This window comes from Eschrichtius robustus, chromosome 13 (genome assembly GCF_028021215.1).
Source record: "Eschrichtius robustus isolate mEscRob2 chromosome 13, mEscRob2.pri, whole genome shotgun sequence".
Lineage (NCBI taxonomy): Eukaryota > Metazoa > Chordata > Mammalia > Artiodactyla > Eschrichtiidae > Eschrichtius > Eschrichtius robustus.
In genome coordinates this window covers 67,930,612-67,951,694 of record NC_090836.1, presented here as the reverse complement: position 1 = coordinate 67,951,694, position 21,083 = coordinate 67,930,612, and the positions used below count along the sequence as shown (strand labels likewise).

Below are 21,083 nucleotides of genomic sequence, written 5' to 3'. Positions count from 1 at the left end.
AATGATATAAACAATATCAAGTAGTTACAAATTTAATTTAAATTTGTGATAAAAAATGTGGACACCTCCAGGAAATCCAATGTAAAAAAAAAACTGTCATCTGAAGTGAATTATTAAATATAATTTTAAAGAAAGATTTAATGCATACAAATATTTGTCTCAGGGGAAAAAAAAGCTTGGTTGAACATTATAGTCCAAGGTTCCTATTGAACTCGAAAGTATTAGGAAGATTGATTCTCCGAACACCAGTGAGAAGTGTGTAGAAGATGGAGGTCACCCTTTGAAAGAAGATCTCTGCGACCTGTGTAAATAGGAGCCCCACAGACACTTCCAACAAGCATAGGTCAGAATAGGGTCATGGCTCCGGGCCCTCTGGACCACTGTTCGCCCAGAGGAGTGCTCACCGCGTTAATCTCTCGTCCTTCAGTTCCAGGTCTGCCACTGTGATCAGCTGATCTAGGTTGAATTTCGTGTCAATAATTTCTGCATCCCGAGGAGAATATGTCCCACCTTCTTTCTGCTTCTGTCGAATTCTAATAAAGTCCAAGAAGGGAATATCATAGAAAGCATATGAAATTATATTCAGTTTTCTTAAGACATTAGTCAATTTCTTTGTTGGGATCACTTCCCTGAGTATGTTGCAAATTTGCAGCTACTCAACTCTTTTTCCTGGTTTAATTCCACAGAATGTATTCGCCTATAATTTTTTTTAACATGCTGCTTTTAATGAGAATTAGTTCATCAAGGCCCGAGCCATTGGCACGTTTAAAATACAGAGCAAGCGAGACTGAGGCTGTGAGCTTGTTTCTCCTCCCTCAAGCTGTCTCATATATTTGTCATAAAAAGGAAATATGCCAATGTGGACATAGCTCACTGCTGTCAGCACCAGTGCTGAAATACAATGCTCCACTGTTTTTACATAACGTGAAAATACATAAAAAATGTGTTTTGAATTGTCTCATTGGCTTTTATAAAAATACTGTCAAATATGTAATATCTAAGTATAATAGAATATAACTATACAGATTATGTAATCTAAGAATATAATATATAACCAGAAAACTCAGGTTCAAAAATAAAAGTCACATGCATCTGCGAATCAAATCAAAGTCTCTTCATTTTGAGCCCTTTACATGTTTATTTTTATATGACATAGTACGGTATATTATAAAGTAATATTTAGCTATTCTATGTATCTTTTGCACTTCAGACATTTAATATTTGTTATGATTTATGTGTTGAGAATGATTGATATAGGAAGTATAAAATATGGTCCTTCTCCTCAAGGACATAATTTAGTTGAGAAGTAGGATCGAAATGTAGAAAAAGCATAAAAAAGGAGGAAAAAAGTCAAACTACAACTCCTAAAACAGTAATTGATTAGTTATAAAATGTTATATAAGTGATTACAACTATTAGCATTTAGAGGAAATAAAAAGTAGGATTTGACTTGAGTGTTCCAGAATGAGAAGGAAGAGGAAGCACGTTTCCAGCTGACTGAACAAAAGCAGACTTGTATGAAAACTGACGGAACGTTCAGGTGAGAACAGACTCTGTTGGCTGAAGAGCCGTATGTAGGAAAGTTGTAGGGAATAAGAGGGGCCCATTTCCTGCCCACAAAAGGAGTTCATCCTATAAAGAAATGATTTTAGAGCAGGAAAACAATAGCAATATGGTGCATGCACATCCCTCAGGGACAAGGACCACATATTACATAACATAACTTTAAAAGTGCCTAAAATAACGACCTTCTCTCACCATCTTCTGGCTGAATCTGAGAACACTATCTGGTATAAGAAAACTAAATATCTTTCAAGAGCCCTTCAAATTATCCATCAAAACGATAATTTAAAAGATTCAAGATGAAACAGAGGATGCTTGGCAAGCGGAATACAGGACACCATTCTTCGGATAAAATAGAGCCTATTGAGCTACTTAGGAAATTAGTATAATGATTATTTTTACAAATGTAAGGTCCCTTTAACTCGGCAATCTACCTTATGAAACTAGATTTTAGGATCACAACTAAGATTTCCCCTGAGGTCCTGTAAACAACGGGAATTAAGAGACTGATACTGAGAATTTGAAAGGACACTTGGAAAACACAGTACGGACATTTTGATAAAGTAAACGTGAGAAAGGGGCCCATCGTATAAAGAAGTTGGACATTTTTAAAGTGTCCTTACTGGAAAAGTGATCTCTTCTGTATAAAATCTGAAATTTAGACCTGATTAAAATATTTTCAATTAAACCTATCAGAGTTATAAAATATTCAAAAAGATGATGTAGAAAGCCTGGCAGCTTCTGCTTTTGTGTTACCACTTTATTGTCTCTCAGCTCTACATCCACACTTCTTTGCCCTGCTTTGTGATACTGAAGTTAGACTATGTAGCATTTCTCCTTTGCCAGCTGGCTGGACGTTAAGCTTTGTCAATAGAGGACACTGCAGTCATCCTGCAAGGCAATAGGGTACAGGGAGATACTTCCCTTGAGTGTTCTAGTGCTGCATTATTCTTATTCATTGTGGAAGCCCAGCAGCCCACCTGGACGAGCACTAGCTGCCTCTTAAGTTCATGCTCTCTCCATCAGTGAATGATTCCAGGTAGCTCCAGCCCACCCACACAATCAGGCAAGAGTGGGCTGCTTCCACTGTCCGATTCCAGCCTGCCAACTCTCCAATAACGATGGGTAGCTTCTACAGATCAGCTCCAGCCCTTCCTTTGTCATATTTCTTTGCACAAAGATAGGTGATAGGGCTGCGTGTGCCTGTGGTAGCCATTCCATGTCAAACTTGGGCGTGAGATTTCTTCTAGCTCTTTGTTCCTTTATTGTCCACTCTTCCTTAGCCTAGAGAGAGTAGCTTTGTTGCACTTGCTAGTTCTGGATCCCTTAGTGTTTTCTCTTACCCCCTTGAGCTGTTAACTATTTTTACTAGTTAACATATTATTAAATGTTTCCCATTAAAGTAACCATTGTGGCTTCTGTCTCCTGATTGGGCCATGACTGAATGATGTCCATAAAGCATCTTAGGAATAAGTACAAATAAGTCTTACCTTGCAAATGCAAAAATAGCTGTTCCAAGAAGAATGATTGAAAGGATACACAAAGTGACTGAAAGTATAATCTCTACAGATCTTTCTGAAAGCCCTTCACCTGAAGAGGAAGACGTATAAAATCATTAATTATATGTAATACTACATTGGGTCTCAAAATACAGAAAAAAATTTTTTGGCATATTTCTCAGTAATGCTAATGAAATGTACAAATGTGTTTCTCTTCTTCTCCTAGATCTTCTAACTTTGGCGCTCAATCCTTGGTGCTCTTCTTTTTTTCTATCTAAACTCACACCTTTGGTGAACCTGTGCAGCCTCATGGTTTTCATTTTCATCTATATGACGATGACTACTTAACTGTAACCTAAGGAACTCCCGACTTGTATATCCAATTGCCTACTATATATCTTTATTTAGAAGTGTAACTAAATTTTAAAAATCAAAATTTCCAAAGCTGAACTCTATTCTTCCCTCCTTTCAACTGCATCTTTCTACATCTTAGTTGATGGCAACTTCATCGTTGTAGTTGCTCAAGCCAAAAATCCTGGAGTCATACTTGACTTTCTCTTTCATAGAACTCATCCAAAATCTCTGAGGAAATCCTGTTGGCTCTATCTTTTTCACTAAAAGAAACTAGGGAAACTTGGAGAGATAGTAATTCCAAAGTGTGATTAGGGAACAAAAGGAATTGGGGATATCTAATGGGGCAAGAAAGCTAAGAAATGATCAAAGGCTAATGGTATGGAAAGAACAAAAGATCTTGAAGAGATGGCCAAAGATGGAACAATTTAAACTTTATAATGAATAAAAAACTGAAATTGATTGAAATAGATTCAATATAAAAATCCATGAGTTCTAATATTATTCAATGAAAGAGAAATGAAAATTAAAACCAAAAATGTACTAATTTGTAACCTCTGGTTTTAGCTAAACAACTTTTTTCTTCACTCTAAAAATCTGGAATTAAAGAGAGAAAATTAAGCATTTTTTCCTGTGGCTTTCTCATCTGAACTGTTTTTTATGAATTAAAAAATAGCCCTAGTTAAGGAGATAAAGCTCCTTCTTAGAGGAGAATTCTGTTTAATAAATGTGGAAGAAATAATAAAATTAGAAATTAATTTTGCATTCCTAATGAAATAATCGACTCAGGTAACAATCATAAGTATATCTTTAAATGACTAGGAGAAAGGTTGAAAGGCATTTGGATATTTAGGGAATGTCAAACTATCATCTCACAGATTATTTGCTGGTTATAACAAGGGAAAAAACAACTTTCCAGTGAAAGGTCCTGCTGTCATTACCACTAAACTTACTTACTGATCAATTTTAACATCACTGAAAATGTGACAACCAGGTATTATACACCTGATGTGAGGTATTTTGATCTACGCAGCAACACCTGTAAAGTAGCCCTGCCAAAAATGTTCATTGTGAATATTCAAACCTTTAGATCTTATCTCTAATTTATAAGAAAGTAGGAAAAGGAGTCAATGACACCAATAAAAAGCAATCAGACAAATTCAAAATATGGAACCTCTTGCAGGACAACTCATCTGGTTGCCTAAATGAGTCCATGGTATAGGGGGGGAAAGAAGTCTCTTCTAGATTAAAATAGATTGAGACAAAATCATCAAAAATAATGTGTGAACCTCTTATTTGATCCTGTTTTAAACAAACTATAAAGAAAAAAAATCAGAGGATGATTTGAAACTATATATATATATATATATATATATAGTTTTATATAATATCAAGGATTTATCATTAATTTTGTTGAACTGCAACAATATAACAAAAACATACTTATTAGAGAAATATGCTAAACTATTTTGGAGTGGGATATATAATGCTTTCTGTGATTTACTTTAAAATACTTCAGAAACAAAATGAAAAATGCGTAATTAAAACAGATGTGGCCAACCATTAAAAATTATTAAATTTAATTAATAGGTATTTGGGGGTTCATTATACTATTCAAAACTTTTGTGTACGCTCTATTCACTTCTCACTACCTCTGCTGCAAGCATCCTGATCAAGGCCACCGTCCTGTTTTGCATGAATTGTTGTCTGGACACCTAACAAGTCTTCCTGTATCCACCCTGTCCTCTTTCCATCTATTATTTCTCAACATAGTAGCAAGAGTAATGATTTTAAAACATTACCTGTCTAATTTCTCCAAAGAAGATATACAGATTGCCAACAAACACATGAAAGAATGCTCAACATCATTAATCTTTAGAGAAATGCAAATCAAAACTACAATGAGATCTCATCTCACACCGGTCAGAATGGCCATCATCAAAAAACCTACAAACAATAAATGCTGGAGAGGGTGTGGAGAAAAGGGAACCCTCTTGCACTGTTGGTGGGAATGTAAATTGATACAGCCACTATGGAGAACAGTATGGAGGTTCCTCAACAAACTAAAAATAGAACTACCATATGACCCAGCAATCCCACTACTGGGCATATACCCTGAGAAAACCATAATTCAAAAAGAGTCACGTACCAAAATGTTCATTGCAGCTCTGTTTACAATAGCCAGGACATGGAAGCAACCTAAGTGTCCATCAACAGATGAATGGATAAAGAAGATGTGGCACATATATACAATGGAATATTACTCAGCCATAAAAAGAAACGAAATTGAGTTATTTGTAGTAAGGTGGATGGACCTGTCTGTCATACAGAGCGAAGTAAGTCAGAAAGAGAAAAACACACACAAAAAAAAAAAAAAAAAAGAAAGAGAAAAACAAATACTGTATGCTAACACATATATATGGAATCTAAGGAAAAAAAAAAAAAAAAAAGGTCATGAAGAACCTAGGGGCAAGATGGGAATAAAGACACAGACCTAGGGCTTCCCTGGTGGCGCAGTGGTTGAGAATCTGCCTGCCAATGCAGGGGACACGGGTTCGAGCCCTGGTCTGGGAAGATCCCACATGCCACCGAGCAACTGGGCCCGTGAGCCACAATTACTGAGCCTGCGCGTCTGGAGCCTGTGCTCCGCAACAAGAGAGGCCGCGATGGTGAGAGGCCCGCACACCGCGATGAAGAGTGGTCCCCACTCGCCGCAACTAGAGAAAGCCCTCGCACAGAAACGAAGACTCAACACAGTCATAAATAAATAAATAAATAAAAGAACGTGAATTTCTTTAAAAAAAAAGCAAACTGGGCTATTCATTTAAAAAAAAAAAAAAAGACACAGACCTACTAGAGAATGGACTTGAGGACATGGGGAGGGGGAGGGGGAAGGGTAAGCTGGGACAAAGTGAGAGAGTGGCACGGACATATATACACTACCAAACATAAAATAGATAGCTAGTGGGAAGCAGCCGCATAGCACAGGGAGGTCAGCTCGGTGCTTTGTGACCACCTAGAGGGGTGGGATAGGGAGGGTGGGTGGGAGGGAGGGAGACGCAAGAGGGTGGAGATATGGGAACATAGGTATATGTATAACTGATTCAGTTTGTTATAAAGCAGAAACTAACACACCATTGTAAAGCAATTATACTCCAATAAAAATGTTAAAAAAAAGATTACCTGTCTACTTAAAATCCTCCTTATCTCTCACAGACAAAATCCAAAGTCCTTCCAATGGCCTATGGCCATAGGTTAATGGCCTCTGGTTCCCTGTTACCGGTTTGACTTCCCTTCCAATCTCCACCTTGCTTACTACTCTGGAGCCAGACTGGCCTCCCTATTGTTCTTGGGACACACCAGGTCACTCTTGATATAGGGCTTTTGGCCAGCTTCTTCCTGTGCATAGAAAGGTATTTCTCTTATAGATCTGCCTGGGTAGCCATTTCATTACCTTGAGGAATTTGCTCAAATATCACCTAGTCAGTGAAGCCTACACTGACCACCTCTTACGGACTGAATGTATGTGTCCCTCCAAAATTCATATGTTGAAGCCCTAACACAAATACAGTGTGACAGTATTTGAGTAAGGAAGTAATTAATGCTATATGAGGTCGCAAGGGTTGGGCCCTAATCTGATAGAATTAGTGTCCTTTTAAGAAGAGACACCAGAAAGCTAGTTCTCTCCCTCCGTGTGCACGTGCTGAGGAAAGGCTATAATGAGGACATAGCGAGAAGGAGGCGTTCTGCAAGCCAGGAAGAAAGCCCTTACCACATACTGAAGTGGCTGGAACCTTATCTTGGATTTTGTGCCTCCAGAACTGTGAGAAAATAAACTTCTGTTGTTTAAGCCACTCAGCCTATAGTATTTGTTATGCCAGCCCAAACAGACTAAGATATTATGGTATTTAAGATTGAAAGCTGCAACTCCTTCACTTCCTGCCTTCCCCCTTCTACCTCCTCTACACTCTGTTCTACTTTTTCTTTTCTCCATAGCCCTTTGTAACATATCTTATAATTCATTTATTATCTTATTGTTTATTACCTGTCCAGAATGTAAGATCCCTGAGGACAGGAGTCTTTGTTTTATTCAAAACTGTATTCCAAGTCCTGAGAACAGTATCAGGCACATAGCAAATGCTCAATAAGTATTTTCTAAATTTACTGATATATAAAAATATCGATTTTGAAGTATAATAGAAATTAAAATTTTTCAGGTTGAAGATTAGGCATTAAACCAAATAAGAATATATAAGTTATTAATTATTTTGATACAACTAGTAATTATAATTATAACCAATTTTAAGTTATACAATATATAATTTTACTGTAAAAAGTATTAAAGTCAAGTGACAAAATAGGTTAACTATCTGTAAAATACGCAGGGGTTAATGTTTCATCTTTTCTTCCCTGGATTGGTGCTTATGAAATGTTAACAATATGAAAGAGTTTCTGTGGCTCTTCTGCATGGTGGATTTGAATGAATACTGAATCTTAAACAGTTATCAAAGTTTCATGGTCACCTAGAATCTCCAGCTAAATTTAGAAGACTCTAAAGGAGCATGTAGCTCATAAAGTATTTTATATACACCTTTTTCATACATTAAAATATAAATGGTTTGTTTTATGAATTTTCACATGCTGACTGCTAACTGGATATGCTTGGGAAAGGAAACATGAAGATGAATAGAATCATCTTTATCAGGTAGTATTGAGTCACTGGACCTTGGAACCTAGTGGGGAAAAAATGATTTCATAGACCACAAAAAATTTTCAGATTAGATTACCATTTCAAAGCACTAGCCAAGTGAAGTGAGGAAATGACATATGATGTATTAATAAACAATAGGTAATCCTTTGGGCACATGTATTACAAATGTACTACTAGGAAAGGACAAAATGTACTATGACTGTCCAGTACAAATTTTGATTCACTGCTATACATGTACCCACAGAGCATTACCAGTACAGAATGAAGTCATTTCTCTAAATCCTTTCACAGAAAACAAAACTTTCACTTGAAAATATAAACATGATTCTTTTTGTAACGTGTACAAGTCACTTCCTGATTAGACTTAAAATCCATTGAAAGGTCAAATTAAATTGTTTTATTTGCATAACAGAATGTACTACTGTAATTAAGCAAATCATAATTATAAAGCACTACCTAATTTTTCATAGTATTATCTTTTGATTATCATCATTTAAAGTCCTCTATGGATCTGACTTTTTTTTTGGATCTGACTTTTTAATGCAGTTTTATATCTCTAAGAAGAAGCTTGAACTAAATGAGTTATAAAGCTCCTAGGACAATGCCTGGCTCTTGATATAGGTACTTACTACATGAAAGATCGTCTTCTTAATATTATTATTAATCTGAAAAGAAAACAACTTCTTATAACAGAACTTAAGTATAAAAAGTTCTTCTTCTCTTTTAGCCCAGTATTAGCCATCCAGAATACTCAAATACTGCACAAAGAACTTACTAAAGGTCTCTCAATTTCATAATTCAAGAAATATAAATTAAAATACCCTAAATAAATGTTATTTTAATACATCATATTGGCAAAATATTAGAAGTAGATAATAAACAGTGGCCAGGTTGCAAAGTCATACTTATTCATTGTTAAAACAAACAAAAAGGAAGTATTGCATCTTTATGTGTAAAAACAGTATACTTATGTATGAATGTTAGCCTCAGAAAGCTAAGACGAGCAGGTGCAAAGAGAACAGCTAGAAATAATTTAAAATGTTGAGAAGAGGAAATGGTGCAGCAAAGATAGGAAGTCTGCGGGAACAGAAAAATCAGAAATAGTAATGAAATCAAAAGCTACTTGGGCACTTAGTGATTTCCAGGCAACGTAGTACAGTGGTTATAAGCACAGCACTGCCTGAAGTCAGGTTGCCTGGGTCTAAAAGCTAGTGCTGCCACTTCCTAGCTCTGTAACCTTGGGCAAGATGCTTAAAGACCCAGCTTCAGATTTCTTACCAGTAGATTGGGGATACCTATAAACAGGAAATCGTGTTAGAGGGTTGTAGTGAAAAATACATGAGGTTATATAGAGAAAAACTCATAAACGGCTTGTCACATAAATAATGTTTCATATCTTTATTAATAACATTTCATAGTCATTAATCTGCCCATTCATCTGATTTAATCTCCCAGTTAGCTTATGAAGTAGGTATTATTATTCTCATTTTGGAAATAAGATTGCAGAAGTTAATTTGTTAAGTAACTAACCCAAGGTCACATAAATTCCGTATATGCCAGAACTGCCTGAAATATGCGTGTCTGACTACAGAGTTTACGAGGTTCACCATCACATTGCCACTGCCTCATTAACATGATAAAACCTTCCCCTGTTCCTCTGGTGTCCTGGGGGCAAGTGATCCTTTTGCTGCAAAAAATATATAGTGACTCCCTATCTCTGTTCCCAAGTGAGCATATTGGAACTTTTCATTGTTAGCACAGTAATTAAACGAGAAGTATTATGACAAAAGAAAACAATCACAGAGCGCCTTTGCCATGAGGTTTAAGGTTTCAAATTGTTCAGCTTTAATGAAGCCCTGTGAGGTGCAGAAAGCAGTGTCTGGTTTTCAAATCACAGGACTCCTCTATAATTAAACCTTGCAATCAAAACATTGCCTGCAAGCAGTTTCCATAAACTGATGTGCCTAAGGAGGATTCTTAAAAAAGAATTTAAGAAGGATTCTTGTGAATTTTCTTAATAAAAATCCTAATGCTCAATCCTGAGTGAAAACAAAATCAAGTAAGTTGTAAGTATTTCTTTAGGATCAAAATGATGGCACGTGTCATTTCCCATTATTCCTACAGGCCGTAAGGACTTCCCAACGTGCAAACCTCTTCCATGTTATCAATCCTGATTCAGCAAAGCCCTGTCTGGCCCCTTCTCACTTGTACTGCTCTTAGCCTTTTTCCCTAAACTTAAGGCTTTTAGTTCATCAGTGATTCTTTGCCCCTAATTTTAACATCCAAATAATATCTCTGACGGGCACAACCACTATCAAAATGGTCTGTCTTGTAAGTGCATGTCCTATACTAACCTAGAAACACAGCCTTGCAAAGGCACTTAAATCCTGAAGATTGTATTGATAGGCGACTCAACTTGAAGCTCATTGCCTGTGGTGTGCAAAATACCAGTACATCCAGTGGTGGTTTGATGACCTAGATGGGACCTAGACTTCTTTCGCTGAAGTGTGAGATGCACACCTAAGTTGGGCAGGCCTGTTAGAAATGCTGGGAGCCGCTAGCCTGATGCAAATGCTATCCTATATCCCAATACATGACATGTCTGAGAGAAAAAAAGGACTCAACCATCCTTTCTACGCTTAGGGTGACACCAGGGATATTATACCAATGCATTTTACTATTTGCTTGCCCCCATTCTCATAGCCGTGAAACCATTCTTGCCATTGACCACCGCCCACTGTAGAAACAGTCAACTTTATTTCCTTTTTGGGTCCTTCTACTATATCCTCCTCGGCAATGTTCTTTTTCCAAAAACTCTATGACTCCATGGCCTTTTATTAATGTCAATTATAGACCAGCACCTTTTCTGGAGGGTGTTCTTTGGTTCCTGACTCAAGAGTGAATCTGATATACACAGAACCACAGTATCCAATAGCCAGGTAAAAAATTAATATGAGGCCAGAAATTGATGGTGTTACATCCATTAACCAGCAAAATGACTGGGCTACTTTGCTGGACATCAAGGAATTCTGCTCCAGTGATACACAACGTATTCCAGATCTGAACATTTCATTTCACCACAACTGAGGGTTGCACTCCTTTTAATTTCCTCCACTCCTGCCTGGCACTGTTTTACTAGCTACAACTAACTATCTAGATAGCAGAATTTTATGTGGTCAAACGGAGTAAGCGTTAAGAGAGCAAACTCCTATGATAAAGCTGCTATCTATCAGAAGAGAGCCCATGGAAGGCCACCCTAAGGAGGAGCCTGAAAGGCTATCCTGGTGTCCCTGGTCTCCAAATAGCACATGAACCCTGAAAAATTGATCGTAGATACGTGGGACTCTTCCTTGTCACTACCCCTTACCAACCCAGTGGCATTTCACAGACTGTGCCCAGCCTGTGTTTCCCTCCTATTCTGACCTTGACAGGATCTGGTGCTCTGCCATTCATTATACATCTTACATCCCCTTATACTCCTGCTGTTACCAGGGCACACAAACATTAGCACCTGGATGACTTGGGTGGTGGTGATGATTCCAAAAGGGGAATCAGAGAACTGATGGTGTATTTCTTCTATCTTCTAGAATTACTTATTGTATTCCACTGCCTTGGCTGAGAGACAAAGGAAGAAAGAGAAGACCGTCGCTGAGGGACATCTTGAGACTACCTGTGGCCAAAGTGATGGATGAGGCCCATCCTTGGCCAAAGGGAAGCCATTTAGCAGAATCTGGGAATCACGTCCCTGTACACCATGGTTCCTGATGCTTGGTTTCCCTCTTCTTTCATTCCTATTAACCTAGATGTCTCAACTTTACCTTTCAGATAATTGGCTGAATATGTTGTCCTCGTATCGATAATCTATATAAAACCAGCAAGCTATGAGATGAACAGCACACAGCAAACAACACAGCAAAGTGATCTCTTTTTAGCACCGTGCCCTCAAAATGTCATCTCTGTAAGACATATGAGCTAATCCACTTGTACTATGTTTCTTATCTTCCATCGGTAAACATACCGGGTCACCATTTAGCTGTGATAATACGTAGTTTCTGAATGCTATAACCTAAAGGAAGTTAAGTTGATGCCATCAAAACATTTACTGTGGTGGTGTCAGGGTGTGATAAACTCACCTATCAAATGCAGAAACGCTTGACACAATTTCAAAACCACAAGTCTAGTCAACTGATTTAAAAATGATTGATTACGTAAAATTAATCAAACCAGTGATTTTATGGAATTTAAGCAGACAGCACAGCTAACGAAATTTATAGGTTATTCCCCTATCAACATTAATGTAGCAAACCGTGTGCCCCTTCGTTTCCTCAAGATCCAAAGTTTCCTTAACTAAGTGGAGGCTGCAGAAACTGGCTTTTTATACAATTAATGTTCCACAACCAGATGAGACTTTCTCACTGAAAAGGTTGGAACATTTTCTATCTTCTTCCAGCCATAACTATCACTGAAATCTATTGCATTCATGATGTACTGCGGATCAGAACAACATACAAAGTTCCACACTCTCAGAGCCTGATACAGAGGAAATAGAAAGCTGTGAGAAGCTTTACTCAGAGAAGTCCTAGGGAAACAGTTTCTCCTAAGGAAATATATTTTTAAAATCTTCCATTATAACTCATCCAAAAAGCAGCTATTGAGCATTGAACACTTTATAAAATACTAATATCTTTACCTATATTATTTTACATAAATCTTTCAGGGCAGATGATATCACCATTTTCCAAACAAGGAGACTGAGGTTTATAGAAATTAAATTATTTTCTCCAGTGGTAGAGCCAAGATTTGAATCCAGGTCTAAATCCTGCATTTGGATTGTAATGGTTGGAAAATTGGTGCCGGCAGAGCCACGTTAATTACTTAATCTGGGCCGTGGTTTCCTCGTCTGTGCAGTGGAACTAACACTGGCACCTAACAGGGTTTCTGAACCTCAGCACGATTGACTGTGGGTTAGATAACGCTTTGCTGGCGGGCCTGTCCTGTGCCCTGAAGGACAGGTAGCAGCACCCCTGGCCTCCCCGCTCGCTAGATGCCACTAGCTCAGCCCGCACAATTGTGACAACCCAACCGAACATGGCTCCAGACATTGCCTAATGCCCCCTGGAGAGTAAAATCACTGGTTGAGAACCACCGACCTAAATTAAAGGATAGCTGTGAAGAGCCCATCAGTGAATACACACACAGAGCCTCAGAGTATGTCTGGCCCAGAATATTTAATGTTAGATAGGTTGGTGGTGAAGGAGGAGGGGGAAGAGAAGAAGTAGTAGCCGTAGTAGGGAGAGCAGGAGGAGGGGGAGAGGAAGGAGGAGAAAAGGAAGAAGAAGAGATACACTTGCATCTGACTAAATTGTATTGACGTTTTATTCAGGCCTGACTGGGTGGATATAATTGAAAAACTCAGAGTTGATCAGAAAGAAAATAAAATTTAAAAAGTCAGGTAAGCTTCTATCTTTTAGGATTATTGCAGGAAAATTTCCATAATCCTTTTTCTTTTTTTATGAAGTAAAAATGTTTGACATATAAGGTTACATATTAAACAGCCAAATAAATATTTGCTTAGTGTAATGTTCCTACACATCAGCCTAGACCAAATACCATACTGAAGTCTATATCCAGATTTGAATAGATGGAACATCCATCACTTCAAAGAGTATTATAAATACTATTTTTTCCTTAGGATAATTAACCTTGAAATGACTTTATCCTTGAGAACATTCGTCATGGACTAATACATTTACTAATGAATGTTACAGCTGTGATTAGCGTGTTGAGATTATAAATGAAATTAAACTACAAAATATGTCTTACCTAAAGTCTTAACAGGATCAGAGTAATCAGAGTCAGTAAATTGTCCCATGACATTTGTGGCTCTAAATTTAAATCTATGAAATAAAAAACAACAACAATTTACATACCATATGACTTTGTTTTTCTATGAATAATTTAACAAATGGCTGTGAAAAAGACATTTTTGTTAAAGAGAAAATTAACGTACAAAGTGTAAACTTGGAAATCAATCACCATCAGGACAAATAAATAATATCTTTACGTGAAATTATCTTACATGGACCTCTTGAACTTCATGAGAGAGTGACCAAAAATTTGACCAGACTTAGGAATAGTCAGCAGGTTAATCAAATGAAGTAGATCACCTCCTTCATAGATTTATTTGGATGAAACCACTGAATGTCTGCACAAGCACACTTTACAAATATAAAGCATAATAACTGTTATACCTCAGCCACCTTTGAAAATGCCAATAAGCCAGATTTAGAATAGTCATATAAAACTTATCCCGTTCAAATATAAACAAATGAAGAACAATGCTTCTTAATTCCGAGTGTGCACAGCTGTATTTTCACTTTCTGTGCTTTCATGACATATGAAATACAAAATGGATGCAGAAGAAAATCAATCTTAAAAAAAATCACTGGATGATTCTGTCACCACAAAGACTACCGAAATTTACCTTATTTTAAAACTATGGGACTTCCCTGGTGGCACAGTGGTTAAGAATCCGCCTGCCAATGTAGGGGACATGGGTTCAAGCCCCAGTCCAGGAAGATCCCACAGGCCTTGGACCAACTAAGCCCGTGCACCACAACTATACTGAGCCTGTGCTCTAGAGCTCACGAGCCACAACTACGGAGGCTGCATGCCACAACTACTGAAGTCCGTGCTCCTAGAGTCCATGCTCCGCGACAAGAGAAGCCACCATGGTGAGAAGCCCGCGCACCGCAACGAAGAGTAGCCCCCGCTCGCCACAACTAGAGAAAGCCTGCGGGCAGCAACAAAGACCCAACGCAGCCAAAAATAAATAAATTTATTTTAAAAAAGAAATCCATACTCTTTAAAAAGACAAAACTATGAACCTACAAGAATTTTAAAATATAAAACCAATCTACATTAATAAATTGCACTTCATAATTTAATCCCTATTCTTCTCAAATTCTTACGATTTTATGGATTATATGAAATGTTTTGGAAAAAATTATGTAAAATCAACAATTCTTGGATAAATATTAAACTTTGTGGTATATCATTTCTGTAACTGTTATTGTATGATGATTAATTTCAGGCCATAACTTACTAACCCAAGTAATTGTACTTAATAACAGATAATAGAGCATTCTTTTTTCAAATGCCTAACTTCTCTAACTTTTCTCATGTTAACTTGTCCTAGGATGTTTATGAAGAATTTAACAGTGCTTTAGCAGGCAAAAATGAAACTAGCTGTATTTTTCAAATTTAGTAGTAAAAATTAATTTTGAAAATTAAATAATTTAAATAATTAAAAAATTATAGTCATGACACAAAAATAAGTCAATTTAGTAGGAGAAAAATAACCAATTTAGCAAAGCATTTAATAAAGCTAAAATATCAGCATTGGTTTTTATATTAGATTATTATAATCTACACAATACCAAATATTAAAGTGAATTGTAAAGATTTCAATTCCTCATTCAGTTGTTTGATAGTATGAAAAGCTGAAAATGATTGCTATCACTGAGGTAAACTGAAGCCATAATTAACTGAAAGACTAGAATCGTGTTTCTAAAAACCTGACATTAGCATGCATGGCAGCGAAATGAGAGAAAAACACAAAATAGTACACATTAGTCACGTTGCCCTTTACAGAAAGAATTAAATTCTACCTGTGTTCTCCAATCTGCACATTTTTCATATTGCCCTTAGTCACTTAACACATCAAACCATAATTACTTTTAAGCTTCCCTACTTTCCCTACAACTGTATGTTTACGGGATGTAAGGACAATGCCTTGTTGATCTTTATCATGCATTAGGTCACAATACATTACGGATGCCCAGCACTTACTGGAAAGATGGCTGGAGGGGTAGATGGATGATGAAAGTTGTCAGCTAGCTTGCTAACATGATGCATAGTAAGCATAAATTATACTTACAAGTATTGCTTTTTTGGTTTCAGAGGTCCATTGCAGATTTTGTCTTCATTGCCAGGAATCATACATGCATTATCAGCACCTATGATGTAAATTTCTTCATTGCCACTAAACTTTGTCTTTTCCTCTGTACATGGGGGATTAGGAAAGCCTTCATTTGTAAAATATGGCCTTGGTTTATTAAAATATGCATCATACCACTTTGTTACATTTCCATCATGCTGAGCTATTTTCAGAAAAAAGAATAATGATTACAAGTAATATCCAAATGTATTTTCACATTTATAAAGGGTGTTTCTATAATTGCATGAGGAAAATCTGGATGCAACATTTGTCACTCTGTGAACCACCAGGGATGATTCAGCTGATCTACCTGGATAATTAGGGAACCCTATCCATTCCCATCACACATGAATCCATAGGCATTGTGGAGAATGACTTCTCGGAGAAAAAACATTCCTCAGTCAAGGGTAACTAACTCTCTCTTTCACACCTCCAAAGAAGCTGTCAAGACTCCATCCTGCCAAAATCAAAACAATCCTACCAGCATATGGAATAAATAAATCACATATTTTAACCATGCCTTTTTAAATTTTGGTAAAATATTTTAGGCATATATTAATGATCAGTAAAATTAATGATAATAAATTAATAATAATATTGACAATCTATTAAACTCAAGAGATGTGTAATAATCAGGAGTCAACCTTATATTACTAATTTTGAGTTGAAATGTCTTTAGCATTCAGCAGTTCACACACTGCTATTTGACAAGATAAGCTGGCATGTGATGATACCTCCTGCTTCTGCTACAAGCACCTGTACATTTTTGATTGGTCCATGGTCATCATTATAGTAACATATTGGCATTCTGATTGTAATTGTTGTTGAAGTCACAAGAAGTTTTCCCGTGGCATCATAAATAGGGGTTGGTTTGGTTTTTGGTCGTGCTGGAGCTATAAACAAAGAAGAAATATCACTACCAATTCATTTTTTGTTTCTGCAGAGAAAATCATTTTGAATTCTCCTTTCATGCAGTAATTTACAGATAAAGTGAGGACAAATATAAATAACAAATGAAACAGATTTTTGTTTGGATACAGCAGATATTTAGCAATTATTACCTCCTAATGGTATAATTATATATTTGAGACTTGCCTAAGATAATGGGACCCAGGTGTGATTTTTAGACATCTGACTCCTCTTTATATATTAAAGAAATTCTAATTTTCACAAATGCATTAAATCATACTAGTATTTTCATGTTTTTCTTTTTCTTTTACTTCCTTTAGCTGGTTTACCAGTTTCTATTCTAGTCATACCAGGAGCCCTGCCCTCTAACCCTGCAGTTATCCATACCAAACATCTAGATGGTATCCTCACATATTTTTCTCTATGTTCACATAATCATATAAAAATACATAAAGTCATACATAATGGATTTTTCTCACTGATATGTTTTAATGGTGCTATATTAAGTATTATAATTACCCCACATATTGTTTTTCTCACTTAAATAAGACTTGTGTAAATCTTTTCAAGTCACCAAGTTCTGGCTAACTCATTCTTCTTAATGACTATGTTGTATATCATGGTGCAACTGCATCATGTTTATTCAGTCATTCATCTAGTGATGGGAATTCACTTTTCCTTCAGGTTTTGAACATTTGCTTCACTACTCAGCCTTATACATTTAGCCTTATTTACTGATCCTTTTATTTCTATGGAATATATTCCCAAGGGCAGAATTTCTGGAACAAAAGAAACATGTACTTTTAACTTTAACGGATACTGCCAGAATAATTTTCTAAAAGTGCCATGATAATTCACATTTTACCGTCAACGCATGCAAGTATCTCCAAAATCAATATTTGTAGAAGCTCCTCTTGTTTCATTTCATCTTATAGCTACATACACTAGCTGAGCATCAGTAAGTTGCTTAATCAAACTTCAATTCTCATATTTATAAAATCTTTTTAAAAAGCCTCTCGACAATGCCATAACATTGGCAGTATCATTTCCATTTTATGCATGAGGAAAATGGCCTTATGCTACATAGTGGTAAGAGGGAACTATCAAGACTGGAACCAAGTCTTTTTGACTTGATCCCTTAGCTCACTCCTCTGAGACATAAACGGATGTATAGAAGTTTATTGGGGAAAATATCTATGAGAATAAAGGGGCAGGGGCAAGAGCAGGTGGCAAGGTTACAGATCACAGGCCTGACACGTGTGAATGGGGAGAAGGAAGGAAGAGAGGATTCAGCAGGGAGGGCCTCAGGTTTCAGGAAGTTCTGAGAAACTTTGAGAGAGGCCACTGGGGAGTCCCCAAGACAAGGTTTCCAGTTAGAGGAATCCGGCATGGGACAGTACTATCCAACTCGGTATTATCTGTCAAATGCAAATTTAATGACACAACTATTAATCCAGTGTCACTCCATGTCATTAATAAAATCATGCATATTACTGGAGAAAAATTCATTTCTCTAGGACCGAACCACTGCCCCTAGTACTCAGATATCTTCTCTAGATAACTGGTTGTGAGTCTATCCACCCTATGTAAGGCATGGAAAGTCAGAACTAGTCATCTCTACCTGAGGATGACCAAAGTATCTGAAATGGGAAGTTTTACTAAATAAATATAATGCATCTATTGTTACCTGTATACTGAATATATGAATATGCCTGCCACTAAATAACAAAGAGAAATTAGGATGGTATGAGGTAAGCTCTTCTTTATGAAGTCATTTTCTAAAGTAGCTGATATTTTTCAGACTTTAGGAGTTTGTACATTCCAAGTACGTATTTATCAACTAAAAGCAAATAACACAAATAGTATTATAGTTATATAAACTACCCATTGATAAAAAAGTAAAATTTATCAGCTTTATCTTATAGTGATTATTTCTTATTCTTAACAATGCTTGTTTCCAGGCACTGTCCCATGGGTTTTTCAAAGATTACCTCTTTTAATCCTCACAGCAACTTATGAGGTAGGAACTAGTATTATCTCCATTATACAGGCTTATAGGTGTTAAGAAACTTGTCCGAAGTCAAACAGGTATCGAGTGGCCAATCCAGAATTCAACCACAGCAACTTGACTCTAGACTCAGCCTAAAAGCTGGCACTTTTTAATCACTGTGCTGTGCTATGCTTACCAAAGACTGAGAAAAGCTACTTTTTGTTTCAGAGAGAGGAGCATCAGGTGGAATTCTACCAAAGGTCAATACACTTTTTTTTTTTTAATCTCTCTGCAGGTTTTACACAGGATGTTAGAGAAGTGGCAAAACTGTGTGCATATTTTCAGTCTTGAGAAGGCACCTTGAATGACTGAATGCCCCTGAAGTCCTCTTAATAATCTTTTATGGCTTTTGTGGAATTTGGTGGGGGAGGCAGTCTCTAAATTTTCATATATTTTCTATGAAAAAAAATCCCTGTCAATAATGAATTGATAGATCTACTTTTATAGTCAGAATCATAAAGTTATTATATGGTAGTTCAGCAAGCACTATTTGATTAACTGAAAAGAATCTGACTTTCAAAATAAATAAAGATCAGTCAAGGAATCTAATTAGAACTAGTCAAAGTCTAGTCATGGGTAATTTAAAGGAGCTTTCTTTTCAATAAAATTTTAAAAACATAAAATACAATTATAAACTTTGTCTCAGAAAAGTTTAAATTTAGCAGAAAAGAAATACAAGATAAATAGCAGTGGGCATTCTCTGTAATTAACACGGTAATTTGAATTATGATTTAGACATTTTAATTATAGCCTGATAAGCATACATTACTTATTACTTAATATATGCTTATTATATGCATATGCATCGTTTAAAAGCTTAACTACATCCTTAACTCTAATACAGAATACAAATTATAATTACTCTTTGATTAAGACAATAGTATTTCATGGGAAGGCAGCTCATGTACCTTTAATATCCATGGTTATTCTCATTTGAACCTTTGGCCCTTCACCAGCACTATTGATCGCATAAACCTAAAACAAAGAAACACCTTGTTATTATTTTCAAATTATTGCATATGTGTATGTATAACTGATTATGGTTATATGTCATTTTAAAATGATTGCACTTTTTTTTTTATTATTAATTTATTTATTTATTTATGGCTGTGTTGGGTCTTCGTTTCTGTGCAAGGGCCTTCTCTAGTTGTGGCAAGCGGGGGCCACTCCTCATCGCGGTGCGCGGGCCTCTCACTATCGCGGCCTCTCTTGTTGTGGAGCACAGGCTCCAGACGCGCAGGCTCAGTAATTGTGGCTCATGGGCCCAGTTGCTCTGCGGCATGTGGGATCTTCCCAGACCAGGGCCCGAACCCGTGTCCCCTGCATCGGCAGGCAGACTCTCAACCACTGCGCCACCAGGGAAGCCCAAAATGATTGCACTTTTGAAAACAATTCATATAGTCTGTTAATTATATTTTCTTGAACTCAAATTAATATATGGAGGAAGAACGTTAGCAATAAAATAGTTCTTACAACTGATATTATGGTACTAAGCCCTGAGAACAAAGACTGAGTGACCTAAACAGCCCTATCATACAGACCAAGAATGATGTGGCTTCAATTTGAACCTTTAGGAGGAAAGAGCAGAAAAGTCACTATGTCTACACTCTCTCTTCATCTACTCTAACATCTGTACCTTCTCTCTGTAGCTAGGTTAACTCCGGCTTTCTTTAAATCCATATTCAAGACGCTCTTTTTTTTCCGTCTCTGAGATGAAACCCTATTCCTCAGCCTCCCAGTTTTCCTGTATTAAATCATCCCCCTGAAAGTTGGCCTTTATGCCCTGCTTCACCCCTGCCCCAAAGTATCTGACGCTATACCCTGCATAATGCAGCATATACACATAAAGCATTTCTGTTTGTATCTACAGCGGGTGATTTACACAAATGTGAATCCTTTCAATTAACTTTGTGCTTAGGAAGCTGCAGACACAGGCTCTTCTTTTATTCACTTTATCTTGCTGTGTAAAAGACTGTGTTCTTGGCCAATTTCACTGTATTC

General features: G+C 36.7%; 1 protein-coding gene across 10 annotated transcripts in view; it reads right to left on the bottom strand.

Moving 5' to 3' along the window:
- Positions 1-21,083, bottom strand: part of PTPRQ (protein tyrosine phosphatase receptor type Q) — a 260,044-nt gene that overhangs the window by 41,843 nt on the left and 197,118 nt on the right. For 8 of the 10 annotated variants that reach the window (XR_011076020.1, XM_068561270.1, XM_068561274.1 and 5 more), the window contains 6 exons: positions 19,991-20,057; positions 16,858-17,016; positions 16,064-16,286; positions 13,948-14,021; positions 3,054-3,153; positions 405-533 (listed from right to left, as the gene is read on the bottom strand). Coding sequence is in view for 9 of the 10 variants with exons in the window: in XM_068561270.1 (XP_068417371.1) it covers positions 405-533; positions 3,054-3,153; positions 13,948-14,021; positions 16,064-16,286; positions 16,858-17,016; positions 19,991-20,057 (752 nt within the window). In the remaining variant the exon portion in view is untranslated. The remainder of the gene's footprint in view (positions 1-404; positions 534-3,053; positions 3,154-13,947; positions 14,022-16,063; positions 16,287-16,857; positions 17,017-19,990; positions 20,058-21,083) is intronic. The other 2 variants (XM_068561275.1, XM_068561277.1) reach the window with 2 other exon arrangements.